Source organism: Nicotiana attenuata, unplaced genomic scaffold, assembly GCF_001879085.1.
Source record: "Nicotiana attenuata strain UT unplaced genomic scaffold, NIATTr2, whole genome shotgun sequence".
Classification (NCBI taxonomy): Eukaryota; Viridiplantae; Streptophyta; class Magnoliopsida; order Solanales; family Solanaceae; genus Nicotiana; species Nicotiana attenuata.
In genome coordinates, this window is record NW_017670918.1 from 370,111 (window position 1) to 381,955 (window position 11,845).

Here is an 11,845-nt window from a genome sequence, read left to right on the forward strand (position 1 = left end):
TCCTCCTTCTTTGCTCGTGTCTATTTTACAACTCTTGAATCGTGCCTAATTGTGATTCATTGACCATTTGACCAATCCACGTGTCCTGACACGTCACCATATATATAAAATATAATTTTTCCCAATACATATTTAGAGAAATGTATAATTTTAAGGAAAAATGATACTATAGAGGCGCTCTAAAAAAATAGTCGAAAAACATTATATATATATATATATATATTATGTATGTTATATACAAAAATTTACAAATTTTATATATTTTTCAGGTATCGAATGTAAATAGTTTCTGGTGCGGGTTGAAATGATACCCAACAAATATATATCTTTTGTATATATTTGGATTATATAAAAATATATATAAATATTCTATATATTTTTTGGCTAATGAACACAATTAGTTTCGGTTGACCAGCTAATTTTTGTATATTGGCCATATATTTAAGCAGGTCCAGCTTGTCTTAAAATTGAGCATTTTTCTTTTAGAGCATGTATGGAAAGCCATGTGATTGGATTTGGATGTAATTGGGTGTAGTTACACAATTTGGCTTGTTTGTTTGGCTAAGTAATTACTTAATTAGTGTGGAATTAGGTGTAATTAAGAGGGAGTAATTACACACTCCAATTCTCAAGGGGAAGTTAGAATTGAAGGTAATTACACCATGTAATTACCAAATGGCTTTTTATATTCTATTTTTTCATTTTCAAATATGTACTATTTATTAAGAAAAAAGTAAGACCGCTTCTGTTTCTGTCATTTCTCATATTTCTGTTTTAACATGAAGCTATATTCTCACTCCATTAGAGATAATGGTATTCTAACTTTATAATTCCTGACATTTTTCTTCTTCCCATTTAAATCTCTTCTTTTATTGCTTGCCCTCGTATTACACTAGCACTAATTGGGAATACTTTGTAGGTTGATGTCTTGATCAAAGTAATGAACTCAATGAACTGCTGTACTGTTATTTCCATCGTTTTTTTATTTTTTTTATTTTGTTGAAATAATTATTTAATCGAAAATTTTTGATTGATGATTATTGATAATTTGAAATTTTATTAGCTTTATAATAACAAGTTTCTGTATCAATTATGTTGTAGCTTTAGCAGTGCTTGTACCTTTTTAAATAAATATTATATTTTCGACTGTATTAATTAGCATAAATTTTTATTATGAAAAAGTAATTTATAAATTCATATTTATGTATTTTTTAATTTAAAAAGTGCAACACATCATGAATTACATATTATATTCATAGGGGCGTATGTAGTGTGTTGCCGACAGGTTCAACTAAATCCATAACTTTCGATGCGGAGTAAAAATTTACATGTAAAGACTCATTAAAATTGTATAAATAGTAGATATGAACCCATATAATGGGTACAACGCTAAAACTTTAAAAGTTGAACCCATAGAATCTAAATCCTGGATCAGCCTCTGTATATTCATACATACAGTTCGTAAGGTATTCGATTTTTCTTGTATATTCAATTTATTCATGTTGAATAATATTTATATAAAAGAAGCCGGTTATTCTTCAAAATATCAGTTACCAATTTATAATTATAATATGCATATATTTGTTACATGGAAAAAATTAACTTCTATTTTAAATAAAAAAATATATTACTATGTAATTACACTCTTGCAACCAAACATGACACATGTAATTACATTGTAATTACAATATTAACAAATATGACGTTGTAATTACTATACAATATAATTACTAGGTTGTGTAATTACTACCAGCCTAGTATTTGCACGGTAGTTTCCCAACAGACTCTTAGAAAACAAATCCTCCTCCTGATCTTTTTAGTCATTGTCAAAATTTTGGGACACCCATTAAGAAAAATATTTACTAACATTAATTATAAAGGTTACTCAAACTTTTTTCCTCCTGAAATTTGGTAAGATTGGTATGACTTTTATGAAAATTGTATATCATTTATTGGAGTAAGTATAAATTTTGAAACAAAAGTATCCCTTTTTTTTTTTTTGGTTTCCTAAAGCGACATTTACTTTGACCTAATTCGTTTCGCTGAAATAATACTTTCATTGGACCAAAGGGAGTATATTTGAAACAAATTAAACTCCATATCTCCGTCCAACACTCAAAATCAGCATAATACCAAAATTGTTTTTAATGAAAACCCAACCATATCATGGAAAAGCCATTTGGTTGTGGAATTTTGGATTATTATGAGCAATATCATTCTTACATATTTAATTAAATGTCTCAAGTTCAAGTTTTGGTAATAGAGAATACATTGAGAAATTTTCAGAAACCATTACTCCCTCCGGTCCAAAATAAGTGATTTTTTGATCTTTTTTTGTGGTCCAAAATAAGTGATTTTTTCAGATTTCAAGAATGAATTAATTATTTTTTTCCTACATTGCCCTTGGAACAAATAGTGTTGGAGTATGTGTTAGGAGTATTTAAGTGAAGAGATAACAAAGGTTAATATGGTCAATTTCATTGCTGATTAATGCTAAAAGGTAGATTTCTTAATCTGTGTGAAAACAGCTAAAAAATCACTTATTTTGGACCGGAGGGAGTAGTTGTTATGCATGTGGTCATTTAATTATCTCAAACATTGTCCGATAACAGAGGTAGTGGATTAGTAGTTTAGAATAAAAAACTTAGGAGTTTGGAAAAAACAACAAACTTTTTTAGGTTCAGAACATCAAGTAACTATATATAGTATAAAGTTCCACTGTTGAAGTCCACAGCTTTCTCTATTCCTCTTCTTCATATCCTCTGCTTCCGATTGAACACAGAAAACTAGATTGTTCTATAGACCCTGCATTCACTCTCAAAGTTTCCCTGTAAACATTTTCTCCTTCGCATTGCTCCTTGAATTGACAAAAGACTCTGTTCCTCTGCTTTCATTTTCATCATACCTTTGCTTCCTAGTACTACCAAATCTACTTTAAAACATCAAAAGAAAAAAAAAATTTCTATTCCTAAGCTTTCATTTCCATCCAACCTTTGCTTCCTTGTACTACGAAATCTAGTCAAAAACATAAGAAAAAAAAAAGTTTCTATTCCTAAGCTTTCATTTCCATCCTACTTTGCTTCTTGTACTACAAAATCTAGTCAAAAACATCAAAAAAGAAGAAAAGCAAAATTCTATTCCTTAGATTCATATTCATCCTACCTTTGCTTCCTTTTACTACGAAATCTAGTCAAAAACATCGGAAAGGAAAGGGAAAAAAAAAAAGAGATTCTATTAAGAACCAAAGTTAGCAGAGTTCAGACTTTAGAGGATCGCAGAAAGACTTCATTTCTGTATCACAGTAGCCTGTGAAGAATTAAGGAGATAGCTATGGAAGTCTTATCTAAAGTTGTGGAAAAAGTTGAAGAGTGGTTGATCCAGCCAGTTCTTGTTTTGGTCATTATTTGGTTTTTCCGGTCCGTTTTGGAAAAAGTCACTGCTTCGTTGAAAGAGAGTTAAGAAAGAGATATCTAAAGTTTGGGAAAAAGTTACTGATTGGTTGATTGAGGCAGTTAAGAAAGAGATAGCCAAGATCGGGTATTTCTTTTCCTATGAGAGCCACATCACATCTCTGGAGACTGAATCTCTGAAGCTGAAGGAAATGAGAAGTAGGGTGCAGCAAAGAGTGGTTGCTGTGCGGAGGAACTTAGAAGTCATTTCCTCCAACGTCCATTCTTGGTTAACTAGTGCTAAAAAGACAACTGCTGATGTGGAGAGTATACTGCTGCGTAGATCTGAGGTTGAAAGAGGTTGTTTCTATGGCTGGTTTCCAAACTTAAAGTCACGCTACTTGCTGAGCAAGAGATCTGATGAAATTGCACAGAAGGTGACCAAACTTCAAACTGAAGGCAAAGAATATGATGTTAAATTCTCCCATCCTGTCGAAACTGGAATTATACCTAGTAATGGTGGTGTGGAGCTTCAATCCAGAAAAGAGAAGGAGGAAGAGGTCATGAGAGCTTTGGAAGATGAGAGTGTCTCTATTATTGGGATATGCGGTATGGGCGGTGTTGGTAAATCGACACTGGCTGAGAAAATCAGAGAATGCGCGAAGCACAAAAGGTTATTTGATGAGGTTGTCAAGGTAGATGTCAGTCAGACACTAGACTTGCACAAAATTCAGGGTCAGATCGCAGGAGGAATCGGTCTGACACTAACAGGGAACAATTTGTGCGAAAATGGAGATAAACTGCTCTCAAGGTTAAGGGGCCCGGGCAGAGTCCTTGTAATCTTGGATGATGTTTGGAAGGCTCTTCAGGATGATGTTCTACAGAAACTTGGAATTCCCATCGGTAGCAACCACAACAATCAGTGCAAAGTGATATTGACAACGCGTATCCGAAAGGTTTGTGAAACAATGGATGCTCAAAGTATCACGGAAGTTGGAACCTTATCTAAAGAAGAAGCATGGGTTCTATTCAGGCACTACGCCGGTAATTCAGTTGACGATCCTTCTCTTCGTGACATTGCAAAAGCTGTTGCGCAAGAATGCAATGGGTTGCCGCTTGCCCTTAGTATTGTTGCAGGAGCGCTAAAGCCTGAAAGCAAGGGTTTTTGGGAGGATGCCCTTGTACAATTACGACAATCTGCACCAAAAACTATTGATAAAGTGATTAAAGATGTGTATATACCTCTGAAGCTAAGCTATGATCACTTGGAAAGTAAGGAAGCGAGGCACCTCTTTTTGCTTTGTTCCTTGTTCGAGGAAGATAGTGATATTAGCCTGAATATTTACTAAAATAGTGAATGGGGCTTGGCATCTTTTCAAGTTTAGAAGCAGCAAGAAAGATGGTGCATCATCTGTTAAAAATACTGAAAGATCGTTTCTTGTTAACCGAAGGCTCCCGCAAAGGTCATGTCAAAATGCACGATGTGGTCCGTGATGTGGCTATATATTTTGCATCTGAGAGAGAGCATGTCTTTTTGGTAAGTCACGATGTGAATTCAGAAGTGTTTCCAAGAGAAGATGCTTACGAACAATATACTCACATGTCGATTGTTGCGAAAAGATTAAATGAGCTTCCTAAACCAATATCTTGCCCGAGACTTGAGTTACTCATGTTAAAACTCTTTGAATATCGATCAATCAAAATACAGGATAATTTTTTCGTTGGGATGAGTAAGCTCAATGTCTTAAGCGTGAGGGGAGCCAGATACCGGGAACCCGTCCTGCCTTGTCCAGCATCGATTCAGAGGTTATCAAATCTGAGGACGTTGTGTCTGAGTAATTTATGGTTGGAGGACATATCCATTATTGGCAAACTTGTCAACTTGAAAATTCTCAGCATTAGAGATTCTTCCTTAGAGGAGCTGCCAGTGGAGATAGGAGAATTGAGCAATCTAATTATGTTAGAGTTTTGGAATGAGGAAAAATCACTTAAAAGGATTTCAGAAGGGGTCTTATCAGGACTAGTTCGATTGGAGGAACTACATGTGATGGGAGTAGAAGATTGTAGTTACTCCACCTTGAGGGAGCTGGATTCCTCATTGAAATTGAGTGCACTAACATTAACTAAATGTTCGCGAGATGTGATTCACTGTAACTTGGCCCTTTCCTCCAAGTTGACTCGGTATTCTCTAAAACTGAGCAACAACTCCACTTCCGTCAAGCATTCTCAAAAACTGGGCAACAGTTCCACTTCGGGCAAGCATTCTCCAAAACTGGGTATGTACGACAGTATTATGGATCTCGAGGATAACGAGATCAACCCATTGGGTGATTGGATCCGCCGCCTGTTGAGGAAGAGTGAACATGTACATTCAAGAGGAAATGGGTCCAAGAATGTGCTGACCGAGTTGATGTTTGATGGATTTCAGAACGTGAAAGATCTCTACCTGGACGATTGTGATTATGTTGAGCATCTTCTCGACAAAAATATGGATTCATTGACACATTTATTGAAGATCCACAGTCAGAACAATATTCCTTTCCCCATACTCGAAAGCCTGAAAGTAAGCTGCTGTCGTAGTCTACAGTATCTTTTTTCTCTTCCTTTGGCTGCAGGGAGTTCGACAATAGCTTTCTCTGATGATGAGGAAGAGGAGGTCACTCGAAGGAGACATATAATCAAGTTCCCCAATTTATATGACATGGAACTTAGCGATCTAATATGCCTCACTCAACTTTGCAATGACACTATTGAGGGTATTGAGTTCCCTCAATTACGAGAAATGGGATTGTACTATGTACCCCAGTTCAAAGGTTTCTTGCCGACAACCAGCAATAGAACGTTAGAGGGCAGCTCTATCACAGACTCAAATACTCTTTTTGATGAAAAGGTACACTTCTACATATGAGTGATGATGTACTATCATGAAACTTCTTTTTCTTTTTTCAGTTTGTATTTAAAGTGTTTTTACTAATTAAAATGTATATATATCACATCAATTGTAATTTCACCTTTTCATATAATTAGTTCTTCACTTCATGTTATTCCGATGTAGGATGAGATATGGTTCCATTTTTCTATTCGTGATTGAAGATATATATTTATGCAATACATTTTGCAGGTTTCTTGTCCCAACTTGGAAGATCTAAGACTCTATGTGGTTAATAGCATAACTACTTTATGCTCTCACCAACTTTCAACTGGCTACTTCAGCAAACTTGAAATATTGGTAGTACTTTGGTGTAAAAATTTGAGAAACTTGATGTCTCCATCAGTGGCCAGAGGTCTTCTGAATCTTCGTATGCTAGAGATAGAAGCATGTCCATCAATGGAAGAAGTGATCACACAAGATGAACCAGGAGAAGAAATGACTAAAGAGTCCTTATTTCCCCGTTTGGAAAAGCTGCAGCTCGATCATGTACAAAAGCTGAGGCATTTCTTTCTGACGGAGCATGCTCTAGAATTTCAACTTCTTAGAGAAGTGAAGATTTATATCTGCCCTAAAATGGAGACGTTTGTCCTAGAATCTGTGAGTACACCGAGTCTCAAAAGGCTGCAATTTATTACACCTGCTATCTTTCTGTTTTTACTGCTACTAGTAATAAATAGTGGAACGAAAAGGAGAAACTAGTAGTAACTATTTTGATTGTATAACTACTTCCCCAAAAGAATTTTATAACTAATTATTTTATTTCTATAACTATTTTTTATATAGGTGAAAATCATTTCTCCTCTCCAATTTTGCTTTAAAAATCAAGTTCTCCCTTCAACTCTGAACAAACATCTTCCCTTCATTTCGTATGCAATCTCTGTTTTGGCTTTTAACATTTTTTTAACCCCTCCCCATGAGCTCTCCACTTATAAAATTGAACTTCTTTATATTGCAATTCATTTTATTTTTCCTGTTTTTGTTTCATTTGAGTGCTTTTTAGTTGTCTTTTGTTTTATAGAATAGTATAATCAAATATTTTTACTCTTAATATTCGTTACAATATATTATTGAGTAAAGTTTACTGATCATTCGTGAAATTAGCCCTATGTTAGAGCCACTAATCATGATATTTTTTTGTCACAATTTACTTGGAGTAATTTTCATGAATTTAAAAATCACACAAATTCTAATACCACCATTTCATTTAACTAGTTTCGCACTTCCATTTACCTTGATATAAGATATGATATGGTTCATTTTTCCATTTGTACTTGAAGCTAGATTGAGTTTTCATTCCTTCTAAGATATTCAACGCCTTCAATTTTTGGCAGGTTTCTTGTCCCTTCTTGGAAGAGCTAGAAGTCATTGGGGCTGACAGCATAACAGCTCTATGGTCTCACCGATTTCCAACTGTTGACTTCAGCAAACTTGAAAAATTGAAAGTATTTGGGTGTGACAAATTGAGAAACTTGATGCCTCCATCAGTGGCCAGAGGTGTTCTGAATCTTAGAGTACTAGAGATAGAAGATTGTCCATCAATGGAAGAAGTGATCACAAAAGAGGAACAGGGAGTAGAAATAACTAATGCGTCCATATTTCCCCATTTGGAAAAGCTGGAAATCATAAAGCTTCCAAAGCTGGGGTATTTCATTCTGACGGTGCATGCTCTATTATTCCCAAATCTCAGAGAAGTGAATATTAAAAGGTGCCTAGAAATGAAGACGTTTGTCCAGCAGGGATCTGTGAGTACACCGAGTTTGAAAATGTTGACTGTAGGTAATACCATCAAAGATGCTGAGTTGAAAAATGATCTCAATAAGGCGATTCAGAATATCTTCAATTCTAAGGTTTGTCTTTGGCCACTCTATGACTAACTACATTTGCCTCATGCATTCCGCTTTTACAGATGTAGTAAATAGTTTGAGCATTTCTTTCTTCTTCTTTTTTTGATAACGGTAGTATGAGCCATTTATCTTTGTCACTTGAAGCTATTTTCTTTTACATATTTTCAATTCGAAATCCAAAGTATCAGTATACTGTTTATTTTTTCAAGTAATTGTACTTTCTGAACTAGTCATGATCTCTGTCCTTTGGCAATCTCAGCACCCAGGAACAAGAAGCTAGTGATATCGACGAAGCTAAATCTAGTAATGGCGGAAGCTAGTGCTGTCTACAAGTTCGGAGCTAACAAGGTAATAAGTACTTAATGACAGAGAAGTTAATTGACTCTATTTCATGCCAGGAACATTGCATACATTTGCAATGTTAGCACCACCTGGACTCGATGTTTAGAGCAGTCATGGACTATGTAATTTTCTGGTTGTAAGTGATAGGCTTATTTGTTTTCTAGTACTCCTTACTTTGCTTGACAAATGGAAGAAAACTTCCCTAGGAGGTGTGCTTCAGATTTCTCAGTATAGTTATAGAGAGAGTTTGTTTGGTAATGCTTCTTTAGATAGCTGGTTGAGGTAGCTACAACAAAAATTTGTCATTTACTACTTTAGTGATTAATAAAAAGATGTCAATTACTACAAAAAAAGATAATTAGTTGATGTGCCCGCAAGTTAGCTCGAATATCACTTGATATCTATGCTAATGAAGGTAATAATTAAGTGTTCGTACAATATATAGAATTATCAGAACCGTAAGAGGATTCCAAATAAATAAGCAAACTATCAATAACCCTTTTGATTTATACAAAAATACAGATTAAAGAAGAAAGGAAGCGAGAGAAAAGACGACAAACGCTTGTATTACGGGCTGTTTATCTTAATATTATTGTGAATTTTGCTCCTTTATTTTTATTTGTAAACTCGACCTCGTATTTTGTGTAATGAAATTGGAGCACCTAACTCATGTGATTTGTGGTTATTGTACTTAATTTTATTTCTAGAGTTAAATTAACTAAATTTTATTTGGATAAAACTATCAATTTAACTAAATAAAACTTACCATGAACACTATGACAAATAATTAATTTAAATGAGGTCCAATGTCGGTACTTTGCAACATTTAACAATCGATTGCCTTCCGTTATTAATACTGTGGAAGTCGTAACTTTTGTTTAGTTAACTTAGTCAACCTTCAATAAATAACGCTGTTGAAGTCTTAAGCTCGTTTAGTTGTTTAGTCAACCAAATAATTGTTTTGCCAATGAATGATTTCTCGCAAAAGTCTTCATAGAACGTTTGCGCATGTGTTCTTCTTTATCAATTTCCTTTATATTTTATTTGACCCCAATTTATACATCATTTCCTTAATTCCATTAACGGAATTTAACTATTTATCCAGCTCCTTTAGATTCAACATCAATAATCCTTCAATTTTGAATCGTTGGCGAGGAATATTGCGAAACCGCCTTAGAGTTGAGCAAACTTTACAATATTACAAAAAAAATTCTAACATTATAGCTAAAATTGGATTGGACGAATTATCCAAAGAGGATCGTTACTCATAGCAACATCACGAAAAATTGAGCGTTTCCCCACGACACTTTTTCGCCGCAGAAATATTTATTAATTCTTCACGGAAATATATTGGTCTAGCAGAAACAATTTGAGGATTTCAAATGATCCTTTCCTGAGAATTAGTTGGTGTTCTTTTTCCTTTATTTACGGTTTCATGTATATGAATTAAAGATCTAATATTTTGAGAAAATACCTATACAATGTCTCCAAACTTACTGATCCAAAGATGAAAATTAGATTTTAATTAGCACATCTGGTGGTTCGAGACTAAAATCAGTAATATAAGAGTGAGGAATTTACATGTTTTTCTTCTTCGTTTTTCAGTTTTTACGTACCTTGTATACTGTAATTCTTTTTTTTTCATTTTATCCAATATCTAATTAATATGTGGATTTATTTCTCATGAATGTCATCTTGTATTCTATGTCGTTTGACATATTCTTAAGAATATCTTTTGGAGAAGCTTTTAAATATACTTTTTGTATGGGCCAAAAAATATTTTTGAAATAGGCAAGTCATGTCAGCATTATGGCCTTCATCAACCGCCACATGCTACCAGTGATGTCCCCACAAAGATCTGCCCAAGGGCGAAGTATCCTCGAAGCGATGAATGGTGCGGTCGAAGAGTCAGTGAAGAGCAAGGTCGTGAAGTCACCATTGCTCATGGTCGAGTCGAGCATCTTAGACAGAGTTATAACGGCTAGTTCTGATATAAGACATAAAAGAGAATATTCTAGTGGATATTCTTTGCACATATACTATTATGGTTTCTAGAAACATGTTCCAATCTTAGAAAGAGACACAATGATAGGGGACATGAGATATCCATTTGGAAAAAAGATATTGACTTTATAGAGAGAATTTGGTTCTATAGCAAGCATACAAAAACAACCTTTTTAGTAAGATTCTTATCTGGCATTTTCCCCCAGATCCAAGAACTGTTAGTAAAACTGTATTTGTAAAATAATTCTGGAAATATAAATGAACATAAATAGAAATGAACATAAACAGAAAACCAATTCGAGCCCACTGAATTCACAGTGTTTCCTTAAGGAATTTAATCCCCTCCTAGTACCCAAGGTTATGCATTATTTCCTCCCAGGATAGAACGAATTACACACTGGTGTAGTGGTACTTCAAACCCCAGTGTTTCAGCGAACACAAAGTTCGGTAGCAAATCACACTTACTGTTGCTTTGTTTGATGCTAAAAGTATGCAGAGGAAGGAGGAGAAACTCAGAAAATCGTAGTGAAATTCTGAGCAGAATAGTGTTGTATTTATAGCCAAAGTTGGGCTGAAATCTGAAGAGGTGCAACTCTTCAGAATGGCTGTTTATGCACAATGGCCACAGCATAAATGTCATTACATAAATGGCTATTTACTCAACAATAAAGAGGAAAAATTGAAGAGGGTAGTTAATCTTCTGTTACCAAAATAGAAAAAAACGGATTGGAGGATTTAATATTAATATTTATTTTAATATATTAACAAATAAATTTGGTCCAAAAAGTTAATCAATCAATCGATCATTTGACCAAATCCAAATCCCAATCCCAATCCGAAGCCGAGCCGAGCCGAGCGAGCGACGACGGCGGCGCGAGGCTTACCTTCTTCTCAACTCTTTAAGAGCTAGAAGAAGAGCAATTGCTTATATACCCATAAAAAACCTCTTCATCTTCCAATATGGGACAATGTCCATTTGCCGGGGGGGGACTTCATTTTCATTCAAAAATTTCATTTCCCTCCATTTCCCATTCACCCTCTTTTATGTATTTAATATATTAAATACAAAAAACCCAACAAGAACAACCTAAGTGTTCAAAGGCCTATCAATCATTCACCCATGTCAGAAAGAATATCCATTGCTCTCATCCCTTTTCGGGTGACTCACATGCTTTATTTACTTAAATTACCATTTATTGCTATTTATCTCCCCCTATTACAGTTTATGTGAACCTATTTCTTTTTTGGTCCGTTCAAAAGAATGAACTTTCTAAATTTGGTAATAATTTAACTTAAACATACAACTCTACCCTTAATGAGAAGCTTTTATAACC

The 11,845-nt window shown here is 34.5% G+C and overlaps 1 protein-coding gene across 1 annotated transcript; it reads left to right on the forward strand.

Moving 5' to 3' along the window:
• Window positions 1-3,448: 3,448 nt before the first annotated feature.
• LOC109244480 (probable disease resistance protein At4g27220) lies at window positions 3,449-8,765 on the forward strand (the record flags this gene model as incomplete). Its single annotated transcript, XM_019411578.1, is given in 5 exon segments — window positions 3,449-4,718; window positions 4,721-6,279; window positions 6,511-6,918; window positions 7,653-8,168; window positions 8,425-8,765. Coding segments are annotated over 5 exon segments (3,774 nt in total), but the record flags the coding sequence as incomplete, so codon positions are not given.
• Window positions 8,766-11,845: the final 3,080 nt, after the last annotated feature.